A 26,575-nucleotide genomic window follows, 5' to 3' on the forward strand; every position below is an offset into this window, starting at 1 on the left:
CGTTTCCATGGCAACGAAGGGACCATGGTGTAACGGAACCGTAAACCTTGCGCTTTATGAGCAAAAAAACACTACACGTTTTTTATATAATTAAATTAAAATGGTTAATGATTTTTTTACTTAATCTTCTGCGTTACCCATACATCATAAATTTGTAAGTTTTATTAAAAAGGGAAATAATTTTTACAGCGAAAGACATACGCAACAACCGCTGCTGCAGTAGTGGTTCATGGGATATAGAGTTCCTCGAGCCACAGCAAGTACCTCCCCGTCACGAGAAGGCTGTTAGAAAAAGACTACAAATCCCGAGCATCTAGAAAGGCTAGTACGAACCAGTGCGAAAAGAATCTTTCTCCGTGCCGTTACTCTGAAAATTCGGTGGAGTTTGTCTACAAATTCAAGCAGACAGAAGCTTCACGCTCTCGTCTCTGTAAGTACGATATGTTATGTTTTTGTGACCTTCACTCGGCGTCTACACATTCCTGTAAATGTTTTTTTTTTATATGTATTTTTTTTTTTGTCCAGTTTCTTGAGATTCCCTCATTCTTGAGTTCGCCTCTGACTTTTAGCAGCTGGATCTGATTAATAACCCGTCTAAAATAAACAGACATTCCGAGCTGATAAATGAGGTTTAATGCGGTTTAATGAGGTCTAACGCTTTTAGGAGTGGTTTAAGGCGAAGCTAGTCGTGTTTAGCAAAACGTGTCCGTTTTAAATGTCCTCAAAACTGTTAGTTAACCTACTGCACACCAGCGAGACTCCTACACACACAAGACAAGGCAGCAGCTTTTCTACAACACTTTGTGTTGAAGCGCTTGTGTTTACAGGCTTGTTTATCGGAGGATGTCGGAGCTAAGCGATGAAGCCAGCGAGTCGGAGCAGCTTGGGGCGAGTTTGTCTGTTTGGTTAGCCCACAGCGGGAGCGGCTTGATCCGACCGGAGGAGCTGGACGTGCCACTGGACCTTCATACCGCCTGCTCCATCGGACAGTACGACGTGGTGGTGGAGTGTATTCGGAGGTACGCTTGCATCAAGAACACGTGTTTTAGTCTTACGTTGCCTGAAGCCGATCAGTTAGTACTGAGTGTTGGGAGTATAGTTTGGGCTGATATGGTCAAAGAACTGGTCGTTGAGTCCTGAGTCGGTATGTACCGAGTTTTGCTCATCCGGGGCTATGTCGCTATCGTCAAATATTTGACAGACGTTTAGTTTTGGTATATATTTAGATACGAAATCATAACTCATTATGTATTATGGATTTAGTACCCTGGGAAAACTAAACTGAAGGTTTGGGCGACGTTGGCTTGCTTTGCCTTATTTATTTAACTGTATTTGTAACCCTCTACAAAGAAGTACTACATTTCTCTATTACGGTGATTCATTGAGCTCTAGTCTCCATTTCAGCATTTTATAAATGTTTATTTATTAGCATCAGCAGATATGTACATGAAAAATTTCGGACATCAGCACCAGTCCACGATTCCCGTGTCTGCGCATCCTTAGTAAGAACGCAAGCTATTCTTGAGATGGTCGGTTACTTGGTAACTCAGCACATGGTTAAGAGATGTGAGAGATCCCATCAAAATCTGTCCACGGAGTTTTGCTCCCTACAGTAAGAGTGTTATAGGGAGCAATACTCGGTACAGCAAGAGATGATTCCTGTCATTGCAATGAGTGAGTGTGTGTGTGTGTGTGTGTGTGTGTGTGTGTGTGTGTGTGTGTGTGTGTGTGTGTGTTATGTTGCATGTTGCTCACTGAGAATGTGCAAGGATGACCTGAATTTTTAATGCATATTTTATGTATTTCTCTGCAGGGGAGATGTGGATATGGATGCGAAGAACCTTGGTGGTTGGACTCCATTGATGTATGCAGCGTATATTGGTCACGACAACATTGTTAATCTGCTCCTGGAGTCTGGCGTTAGTGTCAATGCTAGCACTGCTAAAGGGCTAACACCACTAATGCTAGCTGCCAGCTGTGGCAATGAGCGCATCGCTAACTTCCTCCTACAGGTAAAGAAGTTTAATTAGTGGATTCATTTATAAAAATGAATAGGGCTGCAACTATCTAAAAATCAATTAGGAATATTCTGTTGAATATAATCTCAAATATTTGAACAGTCTGTGACAATAACAAAAGACATTTAACTTAACAAATCGTTGGCTTTAACAGGCTTTGCAGTCCGAGTCATTTTTGTACGGCTCTAGACAGCTAGCTGGTACGCTCTCGTTCATTCTTGGTAATAACCACAACTGAGAACCTGCTAGCTACCTAGCAATCCAGAAAAGTAGGAAACCTATTTGGACTGCAGGTAGAGTTAAAATCAATGTGGTCATTCAGGACTGTGAGCTGTGCTGGCTGTGTGGGAGTGCAGAGCTGCAGTTGTGTGCTACTGCCAAGAAACTAGTGTTTTGTCTTGATGATTTGTCTCCCACAGAAGTGCATCAGTTCATAAAAGTGGTAAATGTGTCTGTTTGAATATTCAGTACATAATTAAAATACCTGAAAATGGTAAATATTTTTGCAGCCCTAAAAATAAGTTGACTTTACAGCTTTACACCTGATAACTCACAAGTCTTGTGCTGTAGTGCTGGGTTTGGCATAACTTGGAAGTCAGAGCTTGGAATTGCATCATTTTTGACCTCTGCATGTCTGCAGTAGTTAGCGACAATGTGGCCATTTAACGTCAGTGATATGAATTATGATGTACCTTTACAAAACGGCAAACTTTACAGTCAGTGTTAATGATTTAACCAGCTATTTTGTCTACATGACTTGAAAGCAAAACACTACTGACTTAATTATCATTTAAAAGTAGATAAGTGCTATGTTATTGCTGATGGAGTAAGCAGCCATGTTATTATGACCACATGTCCTGATCTCAGACTTGTAAAGTAAGGATTTGGAGTTTTGTGCTTTAGTAGAACAGAGCACAACTGTATTTTACGGTGTTGTAAATTCTGGCATCTATATGTTTGTATAAAGAAAGGGGCAGAACTTGAGCGGAAGGATGGGCGGGGCTGGACAGCTCTTCTGCACAGTACGAGTACTGGACATCAACAGATGGTCAAATTTCTCCTGGACAACAATGCAAATGCTAATGTCAAGTGAGCTCTCACATAAACACTTCCACATGTACAGATGCTTAGTCATAAGCACACACACACAAACATACATAAACCCCTGCACCTGACGATTAGCTTGAATTTTTGACCTTTGTGTTTTTTAGGGAGCCAGTGTTAGGATTCACACCACTGATGGAGGCTGCAGCATCAGGTCATGAGATCATTGTCCAGTATCTTTTTGACCATGTGAGTGTGTGTATCTGTGACTAGTCGCATGTCAGCAGCAATGCTCATGTTCTACGGAGCCCAGCTGGGGACATCCCTGAATAAAAGTAATGCGTGGCCACAGCTAACTATGGCATGGAAACTTAAGAATCTTAAGGTGTAGCCACAACTTAATTATTGATTGTTATAGCCACGACTTAATTATCTTGTTTGTACATCTTGCTAAGGCATAGTCACAATTTGGTAAGGTGCATGAACGAGATAATTTAGTTATAGCCCTATCTTAAGACATACAAACCAAGTTCACCAAGTCATAGCCACAACTTAATTATCTTGTCCTTAAACCTTATTAAGTTATAGCCACAACTTAAGATGTATGAGTGGGATAACTAAGTCATAGCCACTACTTAGTAAGAACTTTTTTGTATGAACGAGATAACCAAGTCATAGTCACGACTTAGTAAGGCATTCAAACAGGCAAAAGTCATAACAATGACATAGCCAGATGTATGAAAGACACAATTAAGTTATAGCCATAACTGAGGGGTACCAAACACAATTAGGTCATTGCCTTGATTTAGTAAGGAGTATGAGGCAGTTATTTAAAGGGCCCATAACCTACTTTTTAATTTTATTTATTTATTTTTTTTAAGGGTTTTTTTTTTTTTTGGTGAGATCCATTTATAACATTGGTTTTGGTTTTTCCAACATTCTCATTTACTTTTAAACAAAGTAAAATTCAGTTTTCCATGATATAAGCCATTTAAACACTAGCCACAACTTAGTAAGGCATATGGACAAGATCATTCATAGTTGTGACTCAGTACAGAGTGGGAATGAGATGATTTTATGAGTTTATAGTCATGTGTTGTGTCATGACGTGTGTGTTACAGGGTGCACGAGTTGAGGAGAAGAATTTTAAGGGTGAGACGGCGAGAGTGTTAGCCATGATGTACGGCCACACCAAGATTGCAAGTCTTATAGACATGCATTCTATGAGAGTAAAGCAAGGTCAGATATATACGGCACCTACAATTACACACACCTTCATTCAGACATATGCAATTGGAATACTAACTGGTAGAAAGACCCTAGAATGACAGTGCAGACCACGGAAGTGATATCATAGGATGTAACCAGACATGAAAACTCATGTGAGGTAAAAAGGCAACAAGTTCAGGAACCAGTCCCCTGTAGCAGGGACCAGTAGTATTGTTCCTATAAAAAAAAAAAAATTAGTGACAATTCTTGTGCACTCTGAGATTAAATACAGGGGAAGTTACTGTGGAATGATTTAGTTCATTGAATTTATCATCTATGCAAATACAGATCACATCCAAAAATTGTACCATTTTCCAGACATTTTGACTCAATGTGCATGAAACCTGGTAGACACCCTCTTTTGACGAAGATGATGTGGTAACTGATATTTTGGTTGCAAAAAAATTCTTAACAGCTTTTTAAAAGCTGTAATATAAAAAAAAAAACTGAAATGAAACCAACTTCTCTGCTCACAAAACTTGTCTCTCTTTTCACTTTGTCTGTAATGATCTCAGTTTTGATTGGCCACTAAAAATTAAATGCTAAATATGTGGGTTGGCTAAATGATGACCGTAAGCTGCTGTGCTGTGTTTGGAGGAGGGATTCTCTTTCAGAGTTTTATTGGAGCTCTAATCAGCTCCACCTGATTCTCGCATCCAGAAGCTCCTGAAGGCCTTTGAACTTGCATTAGATGTCTTAAATAAGGAGTTTATGAATAATTAAAAACGACCTATGCCAATAAAATGTGGTGGTGGTGCCAAATTTTTTTTATGAGGGGTGATGCATATTAAAAGAAATAGCAAACTGTAAATGCTTGGGTGAGAAAAATAATGCATTAAAGCCTAAAAAAATTCCGTGGGACTTTTCATTCTGTGCTGGTATTCACAAGCCAGCCTTTAGTTAGAGGACTGATCTCAGCACTGATTCCTGTATTTATTCCTGAGAGGTTTTGTGAGTAAAGCCCCTGGACAGCATTTTAGCGACATGGTCACATGCTCATCAAATCTACACGATTCATGTAAATGATATATCCATCACTCAAAACTGTGAGTTTTGCTGAAAGGCAGCAAGTTTCCAGTTATGTGCAACATTATTTCTCACTTTAACTCTGTCTGCAGGTGTGTACGAGGAATTAAGCTCATCAGAAGAGGACAGCCCAGTTCCCGGCCTTAGATCAACCCGCAGCAGAACCAGAGGCCCCAGCATACACGATGGCCCGCAGGCCATAGCCCGCTTTAGAGTGGGTCCCAAACATGGTACGTACATACAACACTGCTGGACAATATAGCTTTGTAAGCCCACCACTCCAGATAATAAAGCTGATCATCCAATGCAGGGATGAGGCCAGTGAACTGTACCATATTGTGTTTGAGGCTGAGTATCTGTACTGACCACACCCTGACTGGACAGGAATGATGTTCAATTTCTCTTTTTCCCACTAATGTATCATAAACTTGGCACTGGAACATTCACACTTCGTTTACATCAACATTGACACAGCATGGTTCTTGTCTTCGAGTTGATTTTATTTTTTGCAGTGTTCGATGCTGCCCGTTATTTTTTTTCTTACGAATATTGCCACTCATCATCATCATGTCATCATTCTTTTTAATCGGTAAGCCTGCTAGTGAAGTCCATGTCTGAGTTAATCTTAATCACTCTTATCTGAACCATGTGTGACAAAGCTGAATTAAAACTATTAAAAAAAAAAAGTTATAGCCGTTTTTTAATTAGTTCAAAACCGATAGGAAAGAGGAAAGCGTCTCAAGCTTTGATTTGCTAAAGCGTCAGCAACCAGAAACTTGTTTCCATGTTTGATTTGGGATATTGTGGTATGCTATTTTCATCTGTTTTGTTGTGGTTTCATAGACTTTGCATTGGCGCCGCCTGGCTACATGACATTCCGCGATGTTGGTGACCAGAATGTGGGCATTTGCAACCGTGATGTCACTTCCCCCATCAATGAACTGGACGGCCAGAGCAACAGCAGTCGAGGTTTATCTCGCTCATTGAACATTGTTTACTGTCTCACAAGTGCACAAAAGTATATGTTGAAAAGCATGTATCAGCTATGTATCACACAGCTTGGTTAGCTCATAAGAGTTGATGAGTTAAGCCTACCTTGATCTTTTTACGTGTTTTTTTAAATTTTTTATCTATACGAATGTCGGTGTGTGTGTGTGTGTGTGTGTGTGTATATATATATATATATATATATATATATATATATATATATATATATATATATATATATATATATATATAATTAATACAGGCAAAAGTTTGGAATCAACACTACATTTGTGTGTGTGTGTATATATATATATATATATATATATATATATATATATATATATATATATATATATATATATATATATATATATATATATATAATAAAATTGAAAACATTTCGTGCTTTTAAGAGACAGTTGACAGCAGTATGTTTGTGATTTAAATGGAACTAAATGTCAGTTATAATGGTGTACAACTAAATGATTCTAAAAGTTTTGCTCTGGCTGAGTTTTGTTGCAAATTTAATCAGAGGTTGGGATAGTGTAGTGGGTAACACCTTTGCCTTCTACGCTGTAGACAGGGGTTCAATCCCCTACCAGGGCAAGCACCCTACACTATACCAATAAGGGTGCTTGGGCAAGACTCCTAACACCACCTTGGCCTACCTGTGTAAAATGTTCAAGTTGTAAGTCGCTCTGGATAAGAGCGTCAGCAAAATGCCATAAATGTAAATGTAAATCCACCTGATTCTCACATTCAGTTGCTCCTGGAAGTCTGACAAACTAAATAGGCGTATTAGATAAGTTTGTGAATAATTGAAAACTGCTCAGTGTAAGAGACTGTTGCTGACTGCAGCCCTCTAAATGTTTTTTCTTTTTTTCCCCCCCACATGTATTTGCCTTAAACTAACTGATGAAAATGCACCCACTTCACATTCTGTTCATTGTGATGTAAATATACCATTGTGAAAGATATAGAATCTATAGAAAATAACTGATCACTTTGAGATCAGGCAATTATGTAATAGCTAAAGACTCCATAATGCTGCGTATGTAAACGTGTTATGTTTTATACATTTTTGGTAATTTGACCTTAAAATAATGTTCATTTTTGTTCAGTACTTTTAGAAAAAACAAAACAATGCTTGGTTCCATATATCTTGGCCTGTAATATGACTTCCATAAGCATAAGGTCTGTGTGTGCGCGTGTGTGCAGACGAGCTGTTCTTTGATAATGACATGCCCACCATAAGGAGCAGCAGCAGCAGTAGCGACGGTTTGCCACGCCTCCTTGGCCTCAGCAGGGAGGGGTCGCTGGAGAGTAACGAGGTAACTATGGCAACAGCTCATCAAATCTTACTCATGTAAACAAACAAGACAGATGTGTTACAAATGAACATTATCTCCTGTTGTCCCAGGACTCAGACCAGGCCAAGAGGAGGTGCCCCCGACGAGCCAACAAACTTCATCACTCTAAGAGCAAAAGTCGTCATAGCAACAGCGACTCTACTCCACCCAGCAGCACAAAGAATTGTGGGATGCCCCCACCCTACACAGGCCCCAAGGTAGACACACTACAAACACCATGCCCAAATAATGTTTTTCAAGAATAGAATAGCATCTGGCTGGTGATCACCACAAGGAAATGTTCTTCAGCAGATGTGTCTATACCAACTCTGCTGAACGGTCTTTGTGTGTGTATGTGTGCCGGTGGCAGGACCTGGCAGAGTTCCTGGAGCAGATAGGCTTTAGTAAGTACCTCCCTCTGCTGGAGGAGCAAGACCTCGACTTGCGGATCTTCCTCACACTGACTGAGAACGACCTCAAAGAAGTGGGCATCACGTGAGTCTCCTACTGTCTCTCACTACAATCCCTCTATGTACATGCCTGCGCTTCTACATCAAAATCTGTGTTCTCCCAAGTCTGTTTGGTCCCAAGAGGAAGATGACATCAGCAATAGCACGTTGGCATAGTAACGCCCGACCACCCAGTGATGCATTAGAGCAGGCATACGCTGACAAACTGGAGGCCGAGATGCAGGAGATGGCCATTCAGCTCCATAAGGTACCACTTCAACTATAATTCAAGTCCTAATGCTATGTTTACATATTAAAGTTGAGAAGAAAAAAAAAATTCCTTCACCTCATTGAAGAATTTATGCAATTAGCAGTGGTATGTGACCAATGGCATCCATGAAAATGTTGCTATGGTAACAGCGTTACTGGAACAATATTGGCATTCCTGCCCACGTGGTGCAGTTGTGTTATTTGAAAATTTATCCAAAGGTGTTTTAAACTCACACCAACATTTCTAATGATGTTTTCTTGAATGTGTACGTCTGAACTTCTGTTACAAGTATCGGCACATGAGTTGGAGGGGGGGGGTTTGGGGGGGTAAATAAATACATTTTTATCTACACTTTATTTTACTACTGGTTTATGGCAAAATTTGTGAAAAGATTTGTATATTTACTAGAGCTGGCAAAATAAATGCGATAAATTACAATGGAAACACGTTTTCTGACTACTTCATTTAAATCTGAATAAAGTCATTTGACCAATCAGGTGATCCTGTTATGTCTGGCCGTTGCTAAGAAACATGGCACAAGACAGTAGCGGTGAACCAATGAGTAACTGAAAATGTTACTTATCAAAGACCAACAAACAATAGTCTGTTTTAGACAGCAAACAGATAAAAGGCACCTGCAGCTGCTCTTGAACCATTTTATTACATCAGTGCATTTTGTCTTTACAATGTCAAATATAGTCGTAAAAACAAAACAGTGAAGAGAAGTTGCACAAGACTGAAGATTTCTCTGTAAACTTTGGATATTTCTAAAGTGTTTACGAAGATGTGATAGAGAATTTTATTCTCTTTTACAGAGCAGTGTACTTTGCAAATTTTACATCAGTTATTTGCTTGAATTTAATCAACAGCTGGATGGAAACCTGAATTTTTGGTCAGCACTCCATGAAAAACATGGACTATCCGCTCTGCCCTTGTCTGTCTACTGCCATAATGTAAACACAGCATAACTGTTCTATTGAATGGGTAGTTTATTATGGGGATGTATAGTGTGTTGAATTTTGCTGTGTATGTGCAGCGCTGTGTGGAGGTGGAGTCTCTGCAGGGCCAGGTCTCTCAGGAGAAGGAGCTACGCACTGTGATGGAGGGATGTCTGATGGAGGAGAAGATGGCATGGAGGACTGTGCAAGCAAAACTGCAGGAAAGCGTTAAGCAAATCCAGGCCATGAATGCCATGTTGCACACACTCCGAAATACGCACTCGCAGTTGTCACAGTGTATCCAGAGTGACGGTCAGGCTAAAGGTATGCATAATAATTGTAATATATAGAAACTGTTACTATCCACTTTGAGTTCCACCTACCTTAACTGTACACTGTGTAGTGGACCTAAACTGTGTCCTGTCTGTTGATGAATTGATTAGAGGATGACTGACCAATTGTTCATCATTGGTCACGCTTCTGACTGCAGGACCTCTTAATATAATAGATATTATTTGGGTGGTAGATCATCGTCAGCACAGCAGTGACACTGACATGGTGGTGCTTTTGGAGTTTATTAAGCAGTCAGTGTAAGTGCTACATTGAGCAGAGCTCTGTGGTCAGAACCCAACCACTGATGAAAGGCTAGAGGATGGCTAAGACAAACAGTACATCAACAGGTAGAGTACAGTCTCTGTACACCAGCAAGGTGGAACTACAAAGTGTCTGATAAAGTGACTTGTGGGTATGAACTGTGGTTGTACCATTAACTAATTTGACTAAGGGATAAAGTAGTATTTACAGAAATGTATACTTAATGTTATATTCTACAGCACATGAGTTTATTGATCTTTTAAGGTTTGACTTCAGAAGTCTGGTTTATTTCGTTTTCATACATTATCTCTGCAGAGAATACAATCCAGACATCTGCTGCCTGAAAAACCTGAGCTGCCACTAGTTTGCTCTGTATTATTTATATTGCAACACGCATTTCTCCTCTATTTTGCAAGCTAGAAAATAAACTAAAAGTGAAATTCAGGTCAGAAATGGGCACATTATAGCAGGGGTACCCAACTGCTTTTGGAGTCCAACAGTTTGGTCATTTTCCTGTACTGACCAGCACTAAACTAGCCGTAACTCAAATCTGAGTTCAGTCAGGTGAATTAAAGTGGGGAAATGACCAAACTGCAGGACACGCTGGACATGACTGATAAGAGTAATTCAGTTGTATTACAGTGTCATTATCAGTATTTGTCACAATTTCTTTAACATTTGTTATCGCAATATCAGTTGTTTTATCTCTCTACGTTCTCTAACTTATGTTCTTCCTGTCGCTCTCTTCTAGACAATGGCACAGTGTGCTCTGAGATGCTGTCTAACATGGAGTCCTGTGAAGAGAAACTAGGTAAAAAAAAAAAAAAAAAAAAATCATGCCTGTATTTAAAGCATGCGGCATTGCACAGTATAGCACTGTTCTTTATTAAGCACACCTGACTTAACTCATCAGCAAGTCCCTTCTGGCTTGAATTTAGTGTCAGAAAAAAACAAATTGCTCATCTCTGTCAAGCTGTCGCCTTTCATGACCTGAGCTTCTAGAGAGATACTTTATTGATCCCGAAGGAAATTTAATCTATGAATAAATCTGTAAAGTTAACATATGTCTCTATTTAGCTGATGGCCTAAAAGCACTCTGCCAGAGTCTACAGCACCTTGTCGCCCCAGAGAAGAATTCCAATAGCTGGCAGGAGGAATCCTAGCACCTGCATGTGAGTCACACATACACTGGACCAAACACCCATTTGCTGAATACGCACCTCTTCAGCAAGTAATGCAGGTGCAAAAAGCACAAACCCCATAACATCATAACATAATACATTTATGGATACACAGTGTAGACTTAACCCAAATGCTGGACATCTGCCCAGAGGATTTTATGATCTAATGTACTTGTTCCATTTTATTCTTTACAGCATCTCTTCCAGAGTTTCACTGACGGGGGGTGAAGGCATCACCCCGAACAAAAGTATGCAGAGAACTGCCTGAGCTGGCCAGAGGGCGAATGAAAGATGATGTCCAAAAGATGGATAGAAAGATGGTGAGAAGAAAAGGTGGGGTAAACAAAATGTCCCTTTAAAGAAAGAAGGCAGCAAATCGACAAGCAGGTGGAGGGCTGAAGCCCGAACCTGTGCTTCGGTTATACAGGACTGACTGCATGACGAGAATGCGGCTCTAACCAACTCAAGACAATCCAATCTCAAAGGGGAGCCAGGGGTTGTGGTATTAATCCAGAAAATCCCTCCACTGGCATAAGAAGGCATGCAGACTTCATTATCTTCACACATACATCAACTGATACTATGCAATGCTGCGCCACAAATCAAAGCTCTGAGAGTTTAACTGTAAACTTGCAATGGACCAAATATTTTGTCTCCACAGACTCAGAACCAGGCCTAGGTAATCAGCTGGTTACAATCAGTGTGGCTTATCAATTACCTTTACAGCATTATAGTCACTGGTAATTATACAATCAGTATCCACTCTTTTGGAGACCTTTACCTTGTAGATCAACTTTGTTGCTGTTTCTGTAGCTGACATGCAGTTATTGTTTGCTGCCCTCTAACCCACAGGTGCCTTTGTGCATTGAGTTTTTCAGCTCTAACACAGTGTTTCTCACCCCTGGTCCTGGAGGCCCACTGCCCTGCAGCTTTGTGCTTTCCTTGCTTCGGTATGCCCACTTCAGCTGAGTAAGGTCTTCTTAGTGGGCTGATTATTTGGATCAGGTGTGTTGGGAGCAGGGAAAACACTACAAAGTGCAGGGCAGTGGGCCTCCAGGACCAGGATTGAGACAGGTCTAGCACAAACATATAAAGGACTTGTTAATTAGCTGATGAGTCAGACCAGGTGTGTTGGGTGCAGAGGAAACCTGGAAGTAGGGGTGCACACTCCTGGAGATCTTGGCCTTCCAAGTTCTTGGTCTGCAGGGCATCTGACTATTAGAATCAGGTGTGTTGGCTGATCTTTCCAGGTTGTTAGAGCTCCAGGATTAAGATTTAGCACCCCTGCACTGAAATGTGCAGAGTAGGGGGTACTTCAGGAACATGGCTGGGAACCACTGCTCTAGTCCTTCATAAATAGTCAGTTTCTGACTATAAATATTTAGTAGATATTTTTGGATGGTGGACCATTCAAATGAGTGACACTGATGTGTGTTTATAAAAAAAAAAAAATCCAGCAAAATAACTGCATCATACTCATACCAACACACACAAACCACCATACCACTACCATATCGGTGTCACTACTGTGTTGAGTCTGAGCCATCGCTCAAAAAAAAATTTGATCAACAGATTCAATGCTGAATGACTCCTACACTGTGCATGACAGCAGAAAGACTAGAGTCTGTAATTGTATATCAATCAAGTGGTGTTTGCGAGTTGTCCCTGACAGGATTTGAAGGACTCAGTCTCTGAAACACCCCCCCCCCCCCCCCCCAATTTTTACTTCATAGTTGATGTGACAGTTTCCACTGGCAAATGTAGTCCTACAGTGAGCCCACACATCTGTGCTTTTGGGTCAGGCCAGCGCCAGTTGAAATGGGACCTGCTTTGGCTTTGCTCTCCCCAACTTGACCTGGATTTCAAGCAGTGGAAATGCTCAGAAATAGAGCCTGCACGAGTCAAGCACATCCCTCTAGTGCACCACTGAACATAAAAGCGGAATCTAAACCAGCAGATTAGTATGCGGTTATGAATTTTCAGAAAGGATTTTTTTTTTTTTGTCAGCTGGTGGTATAAATGTAGAAAATCTCTTTTTAAACAACTCCCAGACAACAGATGGTACAGGGTTTTCAGTTGAGCTTTACTACTGTGCAGTTGTAGATGTTCTGATTTACGATGGTAGGGTGGTAGACTTGTTTGCGTTGTCAGTTTTGGTCTGAATAAATGTTGGTTAGCTTATTATTCAATCAGGGAAATAAAATGTACAAACACATGGAAGAGATTACAGCTTCTTGTGACTCCCTAGTTCAGCAAATTATTTGATTAAAAAAGAAGTGAGAAGATTCACGTCTGTCTTCTGATGCCTTTTTGTGACTTTTTTTTTTCTTTTCCTTTTTTCAGTTCATGGCATTTCTTGGCTCTTGCAACTAATCAAGTCCCAATACCTTTTCATGCAAAAACATCATCAAAGTAAATGTAATCATTTAAGTAATCATTTAAGTAAAATTGCTTGTCCTACATACAAATTCATCAGTACAAATTGAACTGTAACTTGCAATCCAAATAAAAGAGATCACTGTTTTTTTTAAGCTGCAATTGGTCATGAATCCATGAATATCATTGCAAAATCAAGTAGGGAAAGCAGGTCACTGAAATGAACAGAACTTCTACATGTTTTAAATATAAACTAAGTAATATTTTATGTTTTCTTTCTTGCATCCATTTTGATGGATATTTGTTATTCATGTAAAGCTCTTAATTATGAGCGCATTCTTCTCTCTAAACTGATTTTTATAATTAATACCAGAACACATCGCTGGAGACAGACGAAGAAAGATGTACATTTATTGTTAGTAAGCTGCACTTTGTGTATTAGCAATGGCTGAAAAGAACTGCAGGCATGCAGATTACTGAACAAAAAATATTTACATTGAAAATAAATACCACAATTTCCACAGCTGCAGGGAACAATGCAGCACATTTAAGCTTTACATAAATAAAGTCCATTTGTAGAAGGCAGCTCTCACAGAAACACTACATGGCTGCCTGTGATCAGCTGGTGTTATCTAGCTGTAGTTGAAGGTGCCTTAGTGTTCATCATCGTTTGTTGACACCACCATAGCGTCATACAGTACTGGGCAAAAGTCTAAAACTACCCTTCATTTGTTTAATTTCCACTTACAATGCCCATTAAGTACAAAGAACCAATGTTTTTCAGGAGACATCACTAAGAAAGTCTAAGAAAAAAAATGAAAAATGGAATCATCTAAATGATTAAAAGATGGAGAAAATGGGCCTAACAAACTTGCCAAACTTGGTAGAGACACTACAAGTCTGAAAAAATGTGTAGCTGATATGAAGCTGGTGGTGAGAAAAGGGGAAAAAAAGATTTGCAAATCCAACAAAAAAAAAAGCTGCTGGTGTTTTCAGAATAATGGACTGACCACATCAGAGTCCAGCCCTCCACATCACTGAATATGTTGGGATTACTTGTTACTTGGATCGTGAGAAGCAATTGTCTTTTAAACCCATGCTGTCTGCTGTTCAGTGTCATTACTGACACTAAATAAAATAATAAAATTAATCATTTGTACATAATGGCCTTTTGGTCTGTAATTAAAAAAAAAGAAAGGTCACTGACTTTTGCATGGAATTGTACATTCTTCATGACGCATGCTGTTTCATGATGCAGCCAAACGTTTAAGTGTGTGTCCATGCTTGTGAGAGAGAGATGGAGTGTGTATGTGTGTGTCAGGTGTATTCACACAAGTGTCCGCAGCCTGCAGGACAGTGGTTGGAGCTTTTGAGCCACTCCATCACATGTTCCAGATGGCCTCCGTGACTGCAGCCCTGACACCACACAAACAAGCCCTTCACCACGTGATGACACACTGCACACACACTCGCACACTGGTGACATCTGTAAAAGAGACAGAGACACACACACACACACACACACACAGCATTAAAAGGAAAGAAAAGGTGGGGACTAGTGATGCACAATTCATTGAAAGTTCAATGGTTTTTCATTACCACACCGTAAACAGTTCAAGACTCAGTTCAAATAGGCTAAAACCACACTGACATTTTATTATACTTGGAAATCAAATCATGCACACTACTTAGACAGAGTTAGTTTTATTCAGTAAAATATGTGACCTAGTGCTCCTAAAATCAACCAACATAATATAATAGGTTTTTTCTATTGATAAACACAGTGAGATGAATGTCAGGCTATGCATGTTCTCATGTTCATGCTAATCTTCCTTTAATGTTTAAATACCCAGATATTTTATGGATACATTTATGTCGAGAATGAATAAGATATATTAATTAAGCTGTAATTGTTTTTTATGTTTGTTTATGTATACAAGCCAGTTTTTGCTTTTAAAGGGGAATTCCACACACTTTTCTAATGATGAATATCAGAATTTTAAAGGTGTTCTCCTGATTACTCAAAATTTCTGCATGATTAAATGTTTATATCTTAACAAAAGTCATTCTGAATGGTTTGACATGAAACATGCCATTCTAGAGGAACTCAACAAATCAGAACTGTTCAGAATGGATCTGATAAGAACCAGATGTCTGGAGTGTTTTCAAAAATTCAGAATAATTCAATGCCTGATATAAACACTCTGAACAACCGGTTTGATATAAAATGGTTCACTGTAAAGAAACCCGACACACTCTGATTACTTTACAGTGGTGGTGATAGGAACCAGGAGTCCACAACACAAATACCAGTGAATCTACATATGTCTTCAGGGTTTTTATATGTAATGCTGATGATGGTAAAATAGTCATGAATCTGAAAAACTGTTTTCTCTGGGGACTATTTTGCATTACAACACCCTGTACATGTGCCCCTCCGCCATGAATGGATTAAAATGCATGGAGTAAAATACATTTTAAGCCAAAACGTTACAAACCTATCATAAAACAATGTGTCAGGTATCAGGCAGCATATATCTAACTCCATGTAATAACTTTCTTCTGATGGAGGACAAACTGACCCGATGTAGGTTTAACCGTCCGACAGTAGTTAAACAATACATTCTTCTCCATAAACATTATCTCCTTATAGATCATGGTTAACTTATATTAATTCACTTGTTTGTAGAAAAATAAATTCAACCTGTTTTGTGCTGCAAGCTGGTAAAAACAAGTATAACAGATGTTTTTCCTGTATTTTTAAAATTTTACATTTACACATGAACTTTAAAGGTGCGTATAGTTGTGGTTGCTGGTTGTTTTAGATGGTAAATTAAATGTATAAATCTGTTGTCGACATTGCAGTCCTGGGTTCCTATCACCACTGCTGTGAAGAAATCAGAATTGGTAAGTTTCTCTACAAAATGAACCATTTCACATTAAAAGCAAAGCATATTTTTTATTTATTTACTATGCAGACTTTTTTCAAAAATCTGTGGAATTCCCTTAAAGTTTTGATACTACCATGTGGTATTAAGTATTGCAGTGAAGACTAGAAATAAAGTTTTTCCAAACTGTCCGTTTTAAACATTGACTCCTTTCACCCAAAGATGCTGAGATGCCGATGCAGGTATATAAGACTGTATGTGTGGGAGCGGTACCTATCGCAGATCCAGCCCTTGTTGCTCATAGGCCGTTTGCAGTTGCTGCAGTTGATGTGCAGTGTGGTAGAGGCCTGGTTCAGGCAGGTGATGGCGCTACAGGTGCTCAGTTTGATCACCTCGTTACTGACGTTCCACAGTTCAAAACGCTGCAGCAGATCAATGTAGGACATGTACCAGTGTTCCTATAAAACACACAAATGCAGTGTCGCCATGTTCGCATCCTTATTAACATCATCTATTTATAATGTAGGTCACATGTATAACTGCTTCAAGTTCTTTGGCAAACTACAGCTGCTTGAGACATGAAAATAAATAGAGTCCTGCAACTCATTTGAAATTCAGCTACAAGCCTATCAATTTTGTGAAACAGCAAATCAAAACACGATAAAATCACATGATCAAATCAAATGACATACTACCAAACTATCGGAAGATCACAAACTACTTAATTCAAGGTCCAAGTGAAGTTTAGAAAAAGAAAAAAAAACTCTTGACTTCTAAACTATGAGCTGGAGAACATAGCACCTGTCAGAAATTTGATTACAAATGCTCTGGACGGAACTCAAAGTAGTCATTAAAGAAGAGTCAGAGAAAATCTGGGAAGATTGAAAAGGAGAAAGAAATCAAAGTGGATGACTGATGATACATTGGAGATGTATGTGATGTATGGAGATGTATGGAGACAAATGTGGAAAAACAAGGACTGTTTTTCAGAAGATACAGGATATCAAAAATAGATTTCAGACAAGAGTCGATACCTTAAGAGATCTCAATGGACAAATAATAACATATGAAATAAAAATGTAAAAAAAGATGGAAGGAAAACATGAAAGATCTCTACAATAAAGATGTCAACCCCCAAGACACTTTTGTTGATGTCGGCTACACAGAAGATCAAGGACACAAGAAAGAGTATGCAAACTATCGCACAATTTCCAGAAAATCCCTAATTTTCCCTAATATCACACATCAGTAAAATTATGCATAAGATAATAATTCAATACCCACTACAGCCTCACTTTGAAAGAGAGCAGCCAGGCAGTGTATTCTTGCAAAGCTATGCCGGATCACTGAAAAAGCTTGAAGTTAACGTGTTTCGTTGAATATAGCAAAGTCTTTTGACTGTGTTGACCAGGTAAAATCATGGAATGTCCCCAGGAAAAAAGGATTGCCAGAACATCTCACTGTTCTAATAAGGAATCTCTACACTAATTAACATGTCAGTCAGGACAGAAAATGGACAAACAGATTGGTTCTACATTGGGAAGTTAGACAAGGCTGCACACTATCACCATACAAGGTCAATCTATATGCAGAAAACATATAAAGAAAAAAGCAGGACTGGAAGAAGATGATCTAGGATTCAGGATTGGTGGAAGAAACATCAATAACCTTCAATATGCAGATGATACAACACTCAGTGGAGAATATGGAAGACCTGAAACCTTTATGAGGAAGGTTAAAAAACAGTGAAAAGATGGGACGTCAATTCAATATGAAGAAGACTAGAGTTCTGACCAACTTTTCCCATCGATGGAGAAGATGGTGGACAGCTTTTGCCTACTCAGATCAATCATTTATAATAGAAGATCCAGCACTCAAGAAATATGACACAGATTGGCACTCAGCCAAACAACCAGCTTAAAAAGATCTTCAGCTATAGCAGTTTGTCTCTACAAACAAAGATGAGAATTGTCCAGGCTATGGCCTTCTCTGTGGCTTTTTATGGATGTGAAAGCTGGACAATAAATAGGTGAAACAGGAAAACATAAATGCCTTTGAACTTTGGTGTTGGCAAAGACTTTTAAGAGAACCTTGGACAGCAAGGAAAACAAACGAACGGATCCTAGACCTAATCAAGCCTCTTCTCACTTGAAGCCCAGATAAGCAAACTGAAGCTCTTATTTTGGACATATTCCAAGAAGAACCAAATCATTGGAAAGACCATTACGCTTGGAAGAGCTGACGGTAAAAGAGGAAGAGGATGACTGGCAACAAGATGGACAGATATAATAGAGAGTAAGCATGAGTCAACTGTTCAGAAGCCTAAAAACCCAAACAAAAGACAGAATATTCTGGAGAAACGCTCTTTGCCAAGAGACAGAAACGACTTGACGGCAATGATAGACAGATAGTTTGACAGACAGACAGACAGACAGACAGAATGAATGTGTTGCAAGCAACTTAATTTTTTTATTGAAATCTTTGAATAACTGTCAAGCTGAACGAAAATTATGTTGCTAGCAACTTCCAATTAGAGGTGTTAAACTGGAGTTGAGAAAGCAAAATCTTCTCCAGGATTTTGTTCCAACTAGAACAAAATGGTGGGGAGGCTTTTTACTTTGTGGACCAGAATTTACGGTGCTTTTAAATTTACCATTCACCACTCTGCTTACGACAGAGTTGTCCAATCTTATCTGTAAAAAGGCCGGTGTGGCTGTAGGTTTTCTTTCCAACAAAGCAGGAGCTTTCATGATGAGCTATTTAAAGACTGACTGTTTAACCAAGTGGAATCAGGGGGGCTCTCCTTGTTTGGAATGAAATCCTGCACATAAGATTGGACATTCCTGGCTTATGACATGCAGTTAGTTTCATGAAAGTTTCACCATGTACATATTTGACTATGTTTAACCATAACCTTACAGTTAAACAAGCTTTCCCTATTTCTATTTGTTTTTGATTGCTGTAAGTAGTTCTTTCAATTGTAACAAAAAAATATCTTACATATTTCAGCTTTAACACTGAACTACACACACCAACTGACACACACAAGCACACAGCACAAACTGGTTGTTAGTCTGACCTGTGTGAGCTCGTCAATCTCCTTACGGATGCGGTCTCCAAGCACAATGAGGACAGACACGGCCATCTGTACGTCTCCCTGCTCAGCATAGTAGTCCAGCATCTCCCTTACAACAGGGCAGAAGAAGCTGGGGGGCAGCTGCGGCTGGTAGAGCAGCTGGGACACGGAGATCAGGCTGATGGATTCCATGGGTGTCAGGCAGAAACTCTCTGCCTCACTGCCGCTCACCTGCGGAGACTCTGGCTTCTCAGCTGGAGGCTCAGGAGCAGACGGGTGGTCCACGATCTCATGTCTCAGTGGGAAAGCCTCCTGAGGGAGGGAAAACTCTGCCTCTTCTGTGGAAGGGGATGGGGTGGGGATCACAGGTTGTAGGGTGAGGTAAGTCTATAAATGTGTAGTTTTTGGATGTGTTTGTAGATGTTTGTGAAGTGTGACTGTGTGTGTGTGTGTGTGTGTGTGTGTGTGTGTGTGTGTGTGTGTGTTTGTGTGACCTGCTTGATTTTCATGCTCCATGCTGTAAAGGTCATCATCGTCCAGCTCAGCATCACCAAAGAGATACTCAGCCTGACCATCACTGCCCTCTGTTTCTTCATTCTCTACCAAAAGGATGAAAGAAAGAGAGAAATAAACAAACAAAGAAAGACAAAAGAGAAGGATGAAAATGTCTAAATTATTAAACGCTCAAACGAAGAATGAATAGCAGGCAAAAAGAAAACAGATGAAAGAAAGTACAAAAAGAAAATAAATTACAAGAAAAGAATAAAAAGGGCAAAAGAAAAGTCAAATGAATAAATAATTGAGAAAGACAGTAAGAAAGATAAAAGAAACAAAGAATGAGAAAGTGGTCATTTATTTCACTTTTCCTACTGCACGACAACAGCTCTAATTTACCTCTGATCTTAAATAATGCTACATATGTTGGCACTGAAGGAATCCTCATTATGATCCTTTCTTCCTGGTGGGAATGCATTCAGTGGTGAGCAGTAAACCACTGTTTAAGTGCGCTCTTACCATCGTTGTTGAGGTTCGTCTCCAGGTTGTGCAGGTTGTCCTGTCGGTTCTCTTTGTTTCTCTCATTCAGAGCAGAACTCATCTCCTTCAAATTAAAACTACAACACAAAACTCTGTTACTCGACCTGCATTTCTTTATGCATGCCTACAGAAACTGGTGCTGTGGATGAAGGTGCAGATCAGCTGTACCTGTTCATGAGGGGGATGTTGCCCAGCTTACTCATGTTGTGATTGGCTGGTAGGGCCGGGTTTCCTGGATCAGAAAACATGATCCGCAGCATGGTCCATGTAGTTGAGACCTAACACACACACACACACACACACACACACAAATCTATAGGAGTCAAATACTCTCCGTTCAACCTTCATATATCCTCTCAGACTATGCTCTAGTAAATATATTTGTGTTTTGTTTTTATTGTCGTTACTCCACTGCTATGTAAATCCTCTTCTTTTTTGTATTTTTAAAAATCATCCTAAGGCAGATTTGTTTATATTAAATGGATGTTAAACATTCCAAGTGAATGCTAAGTGAATCACAACTGAATTGCAACAGTGTATTATTTTCTGCTTTGGTCAAAACCAAGGGAACCAAACTAAAAATGAAAATGCAACCTGAATTGTAGATAAATAGTCAAACTGAACTGCGGTGAAAACTGAGCTTTCATGAGGCACTCAAATGTTCACTGTAGTGTAATCAAAGTGAATCACATTTTGAGTCTGAGATTTATTCCCCTACACAACAAACATGCACACCTGTGGTCTGTTCAGCTCCTTGGCGACTTTAGCGTTGTGGTCACAGAGCTCAGCGAAGGGTTTTCCGCTCAGCAGGTACCTGCGGGCTGTCTTTATGAACCAGTCCATCCTGCTGCTGCCGTCTGCCTCAGACTCAAACACGCTCAGCGCACTGGCAACCTGCGCAAACTGTTCCGTCACATCCGGCTTCTTGAAGAAGAAGATAGGGTAGCGGCGATCACCAGCTGGGTACGGCTTACGTCCAGCCTCACCAGTCATCAGGCTCTCCTTGGCGGCGAAGGCCAGGTCTCCAAACAGTCCAAAGCAGAGGCCTTCAGGGTTGGCCCGGTCAACGGGCCGGCTGGCATCCTTGAATATATGCTGGTAGAGCGTACTGTCCTTGGAGCCGGATAGCAGCACGTAGGGGTCATGCTGGTGGCTCCACACGATGCCAGTGGTGACATCCTTGTGCTCCTCAAAGGTGGCAAAGGGGATGAACGGGCGCCGGACGTCCCAAACATAGATGTTGTGGTCCACCATCATGGAGCAGGTGGCTAGATGCCAGCGCCGCTCCGGACGCCACTTCACCCGTGCCACCGACGCAATGGTCTGCACACAGTAGATCTCTTTAGCCCGGTTAGTCGTCATGTCCCACACCTTTACCATCTTGTCACGGCCACCGGTCGCCAGCCATCCCCTAGAAAAACAGATATTTAGACTTTAGAGGATGCAATTATTGTCATCAATTAAAAAAAAACATCATGTTGTAATTACACATTCTTTATATGACATTTACATTCTTTCATTGCTCTAAAACAAACGTAATGAGTCAAAGTGTAGATTTCAAATGATACCACATGACCACATGTTTGTAATTACAAGATTATGATTTGATCATGACTGTGTGCGAGTCTTGTTTTTCAGAAAGAATAAAAAAATATAACAATAACATGATTATATTTAAAGAGTATAACATAAACAATACTAACTCCAGTAAGGGATACAAAGCTTTTATTTTAAAATATATATTTTTATAATGAGCAAACTCCAGGGGCCAGATGCATTTTAGGTTATTTATCATCTGTTGATAAAAATTTGAGCTTTTTTGTGTGATGAACACACATTCACATAAATCCACACACCTGTCCTCAGGGTGCCAGTCGCAGCAGAACACCGGCCCTGTGTGTGCAGTGAACATCCTCTCGTAGCGGTCGGGCCTGCGAATGTCCCACAGCTGTACGTTTCCATTCTCAAATGATGCAGCAAACGTGAAATAATCCTTCATGCTGAACTGCACATCTCGAACACTCTCCGACTGACCTGGAGAAACATTTACACAATAACTGCAAGTTAACCTAAAGGTGCAGTAGTGTACTTACAGCTGGGCAGCATTTTATATTCCCACTAAAAGATACCAAAACCTACAAAACAGACAATTCTTATGTAGACCAGAGGCTGCCAACCTTGGGACTATTAGAGTAGCCGACAGAGTGCTGTGTGCAATGTGACTCAAACTTAAACATAATGCTGCATTGCTGTGGAACCCTTTTTTTTATTTTTAAGAAGACATCCAAAAGGAACATTAACCAAAGGCATCCACAGTTACTGTGCATCACATGGGCTTACTTAGGTGCATACTGGCCCGTTTTTACAGTACCCGTAGCTTAGCTTTACTTTAACCAAACATGGATTAGTAGGAGTTATTTATTTATAACACTGCAGCATGCATAAAAATGCAACACATGTAAAGGCTTTTAAAAAATATATAAAATTAGTATGTAAAAAAGGATGTACAGTAGATATAACTAAAAACATGCATGTTTATTTGTAAGAATGCAAGTAATAATGGTAAAAAAATGGTAAAAATGCTGATTAAACTTTCTGAACAATGGCAAGGTGAGATAACGTAGGCATTTGGGCGTAATGTGAGATCACTATCAGACACTGCACAAACACTATGTGTCAAAAAATTATGCAGACATCCCCTCTAATTAGTGAGTTCAGCTAATTTAAGGTGCACCCATTAGTGGTACAGGTATTCAATTATATATACACACCCACACACACACACCCACACCACACCCACACACTCACCCACACCACACCCACACACACCCACATACCACCCACACACACCCACACACACCCACACACACCCACACACACCCACACACACCCACAGAGAAGCATTGTCAACAGAATGGGACGCTCCGGAGCAGCCACATATCAGCCTAAGGTCACCATTCTCAAGGCCAAGCATCAAGCTGGAGGAGTATAAAGCTCCCCTAGCACTGGGCTGTGGAACAGTGGAACTGTGTTCTCTGAGTGACAGAGGTCATTATGATGAACGGGAGTGGAATTTGTGGCCTAAAATTAATCAACTAACATTAGTACCTGACTTCAACAACACTCTTGTAACTGAATGCAATCAAATCCTCAAAGCAATATTATAACATCTAGTCTTTCCAGAAGAAAAGAGTCTGTTACTACAACAAAGGTGGGGAAACTCTCTATTAATACCTTTGATATACAAAAAAAAACAAACAAAAAAAACAAAACATTGGATGAGCAGGTGTCTACAAACATTTGGACATGTGTCAGTTCCATATGGATGTATAAGTCTGATTGGGCCACCTGCACTGCACATGGCAGTTTATCAGTACTTTATTACTATTAGTTTATTGTTACCCAATTTTCCCAGCTTTTTAGTGAGGGACATTTTCTATTCATTAACTAGTTTTTCTCAGAGGCATGTAAAGTCAGCCACCACATCTTTTCAAACTGCCACTAATGCAATGTCACTGGACACCTATGAATGCTTAGTGCAAATTCTAATACACCAGGTAACAAACCCCCGCACTGGCAAGGAAGCGAGAAGTGATTTTGGCAGACAACGCACCAGAGAGACTGAGGTAAATCATTCCATGGATAATTGCGACATTGCAAGGAGTGTGCCAATACGTGCCAATATTTAAACAGTTGCGTCGAAAGCCCCATGTATGAATTTAAAGGTTGTAATCATGTGTATGTATGTGTACCAGAGAAAGTGCTGACGCTCTCTTTCTTGCGCAGGTCGAAGCACTTCATGAAGCCGTCCTGTGATCCAGACAGGAGCATGTGCACCTCAGTGGGGTGGAAGCACACCTTGTTGACTGTGCGTTTATGCTCTGTGAACAGGTGCTCCTGCTTGTTGCGGCAAGGCCGTGCCAGGTTCCACGTCACGACCGCGCCGTTGGTGGCTGCCGTGGCCAGCAGGTTCTCCTCCATTTGGTGCCACATCACATCGGCACAGCTGAAGTTTAGCGAAGGCTTGCGGCCCACACGCAGGTTCAGACGCTCCACAAAACCATCTTCCTCCATCGCATAGATCTTGAAGATGTTCCGCCCAGCCACCACCACCTGGAAGGCGAGAAAGGGGAGAGAGAGAGAAACTGGTGAGAAAGCTTTCTCTGGGTCTCTGCAAGAGACATTCTGTTGATATTCTCAGATCTGAAATTAACACCAAATTAAGGTCCCAATGTGTGTCCAAGAGAAACGTTAAAGAGAAACTGCATTAATTTTTCAAGGTTGCTGCAAAAGTCTCATTTTGATGTCATTCAGAGCGGCCTGATGTGAAATGGCACTCTGTAGGGAAACATGCAATCTTGGAATTCTTCACAAAGGAGATGAGTGGAAGCAGGGTTTGCGATGTCCAAAGCAACATTTTATTTACTCTCTTATTTACTGCTGATATATGTAAAATAGTGGTAATAATAAGGTAATAATGAGGGCTATTCTGCCTTACAACACCCTGCATGTACCTCTGTGCTGTGAATGGATTTTAAAAAATACATTTTAGGTGAAAATCTTCTCTCAAAACTATTGCAAAACAATGCCTCAAACATCAGCCAACATATCCATAACCATGTTATAGCTTCCTGTGAGGTAGCTTTTAGCGATGTTACACATCTGCTTCTTGTGAGGTAGTTTTTAGAGGCATCGGGTGTCTGCTTCCTATGAGGTAGTTTTTTTTAGAGGCCTCAGACGTCTGTCTTCTGAGGTAGTTTTGAAAGCCATTAGATGTCTGGTTCCTATCACCACCACTGTGATCAATTTTGACTCTTTAGAATGGCACATTTCACAGCAAACCACCCTGAATGACTTTGGTTACATGTTAAATAGTTAATTATATCCAGACATTTTTAAACTGGTGAAATTTCTCTTTAAACTCTTTAGAACAAACAGCTGTGAAGAGAGAAAAAAGGGATAGGACAGCTGCACCTGCGTAGCATCCCGGCAAACGCTGATGGCATTGGCCGGAGCGTCCAGGTGGCAGAACATGGTTCGGCTGCTGACAGTGCTAACACAGGCCATCTTCTCCATCTCAGCCTGACAAAGAGAGAGAAGAAGGAAGAATAAGAAAAGCAATGGAATAGATAGGACAACCTTACAATTCATCTCCTGACCAAAAGGAGGAAACACAGGACATTATTTATAGCTCACTGTCAGCATCAAGTTTTTTTTTATCCTCTTTATACCCCCTCAGTAGGCCATGTTTTGAGCACAGACAGCAAACCACAGGTCAGTAAACTTGGAATAACCATATGAGAAATAATTCTACTTATAGAATTATTTATCTCTAACTATACATATTATTGCAATATCACTGACAATAATCCCACTGTTGGGCATGTACATAAGGAGATATAGCACAGAGGATGCAGCACTTAAGCTGTAATTTACTGACAAGGGAAAAATATCAGAACTAGCTGAAAATGTATCTACTTTTACTCCTGCAGGGCATCAACTGCATAATTTCTGGATGGCAGTCTTACACAATGCAGCAAGCAAAGGTGGACATCATTCCTAATGGATTAAAGATTGTAGATGTTCAAAGCTGTGAGTGCCCTGAAGCTATATATGGAGATCAAGGGCTGCTATTGGGTCAGTTACTTACATGTCAGGTCAAAACCCACTTCTCCGAGAAACCTTGCACAGCAGCCCAATTTCTAATCCAAGCTTCTTCATTTGGCCCACACACAGGCCTTCTGGGAAGACAAGTCCATAGATCCTGTCCAACAGAGGCAGCTCTCTAAATATATGAGAAGGGTGATCAGTACAGTGTTTCTAGTTCTGTAATCCACTTAGGTTGCAGTTTCATGTTTTCCAGTTTAAGTTTTTTTACACCTGATTCAACTCAAGAAGGACTTTGTAAGATAATGATGTCACTTGTCACTGCCAGTTATAAGTTCATATGTACAATTTTGATTACTTGTACTATTCTGTTTTGAAACTATGAGTTTACTTCTACTCAAGTACTCTGTATTTGTGAGAAAAGTAATCTACTTTTTTCTCAGTTCACAATTATATTGTTATGAATT

The 26,575-nt window shown here is 40.1% G+C and overlaps 2 protein-coding genes and 1 long non-coding RNA gene across 6 annotated transcripts; 2 read left to right on the forward strand and 1 right to left on the reverse strand.

Annotated features, from left to right (window-relative positions):
• Window positions 1-334: 334 nt before the first annotated feature.
• anks3 (ankyrin repeat and sterile alpha motif domain containing 3) lies at window positions 335-13,657 on the forward strand. 4 transcript variants are annotated; one of them, XM_017700791.2, is made up of 16 exons: window positions 335-430; window positions 828-1,019; window positions 1,814-2,012; window positions 2,986-3,107; window positions 3,230-3,311; window positions 4,184-4,301; window positions 5,450-5,587; window positions 6,201-6,326; window positions 7,563-7,675; window positions 7,765-7,911; window positions 8,064-8,188; window positions 8,269-8,410; window positions 9,450-9,675; window positions 10,697-10,756; window positions 11,023-11,117; window positions 11,322-13,657. In XM_017700791.2, the coding sequence occupies exons 2-15, from the start codon at window positions 844-846 to the stop codon at window positions 11,106-11,108; spliced, it is 1,860 nt and encodes a 619-aa protein (XP_017556280.1). In that variant the 5' UTR covers window positions 335-430; window positions 828-843; the 3' UTR covers window positions 11,109-11,117; window positions 11,322-13,657. The 4 variants fall into 4 exon arrangements, with proteins under 4 accessions (XP_017556280.1, XP_017556281.1, XP_037392739.1 ...); XM_017700792.2 differs by having other exon boundaries at window positions 350-430; window positions 813-1,019; XM_037536842.1 differs by lacking the exon at window positions 335-430 and having other exon boundaries at window positions 464-1,019.
• Window positions 13,658-13,896: 239 nt separating this feature from the next.
• Window positions 13,897-26,284, reverse strand: wdr24 (WD repeat domain 24). The gene is made up of 11 exons (XM_017700789.2): window positions 26,152-26,284; window positions 25,476-25,583; window positions 24,254-24,614; window positions 22,358-22,535; window positions 21,237-21,912; window positions 20,670-20,779; window positions 20,481-20,578; window positions 19,961-20,065; window positions 19,470-19,804; window positions 16,664-16,848; window positions 13,897-14,988 (listed from the first exon to the last, which is right to left on the reverse strand). The coding sequence occupies exons 2-11, from the start codon at window positions 25,575-25,577 to the stop codon at window positions 14,820-14,822; spliced, it is 2,319 nt and encodes a 772-aa protein (XP_017556278.1). The 5' UTR covers window positions 25,578-25,583; window positions 26,152-26,284; the 3' UTR covers window positions 13,897-14,819.
• On the forward strand, window positions 24,527-26,194 carry LOC119263060. The gene is made up of 3 exons (XR_005130072.1): window positions 24,527-24,649; window positions 25,431-25,775; window positions 25,994-26,194. It is a non-coding gene; the product is annotated as an uncharacterized LOC119263060 (long non-coding RNA).
• Window positions 26,285-26,575: the final 291 nt, after the last annotated feature.

The sequence above is a fragment of the Pygocentrus nattereri genome, chromosome 3 (assembly GCF_015220715.1).
Source record: "Pygocentrus nattereri isolate fPygNat1 chromosome 3, fPygNat1.pri, whole genome shotgun sequence".
Taxonomy (NCBI): Eukaryota; Metazoa; Chordata; class Actinopteri; order Characiformes; family Serrasalmidae; genus Pygocentrus; species Pygocentrus nattereri.

What these genes read in the sequence shown, in the direction of transcription:
- wdr24 (XM_017700789.2), bottom strand. Translation starts at nt 25,577, where the DNA reads ATGGAGAAGATGGCCTGTGTTAGCACTGTCAGCAGCCGAACCATGTTC. An exon ending in AGGAGCTGAACAGACCACAG is followed by an intron (nt 20,780 to 21,236) that starts GTGTGCATGTTT and finishes TGTGTGTGTTAG; the next exon opens with GTCTCAACTACATGGACCAT. An exon ending in AGATTGACGAGCTCACACAG is followed by an intron (nt 16,849 to 19,469) that starts GTCAGACTAACA and finishes TGTGTTTTATAG; the next exon opens with GAACACTGGTACATGTCCTA.
- anks3 (XM_017700791.2), top strand. Translation starts at nt 844, where the DNA reads ATGTCGGAGCTAAGCGATGAAGCCAGCGAGTCGGAGCAGCTTGGGGCG. An exon ending in CCAGAGCAACAGCAGTCGAG is followed by an intron (nt 6,327 to 7,562) that starts GTTTATCTCGCT and finishes GCGTGTGTGCAG; the next exon opens with ACGAGCTGTTCTTTGATAAT. An exon ending in CTCAAAGAAGTGGGCATCAC is followed by an intron (nt 8,189 to 8,268) that starts GTGAGTCTCCTA and finishes TGTTCTCCCAAG; the next exon opens with TCTGTTTGGTCCCAAGAGGA.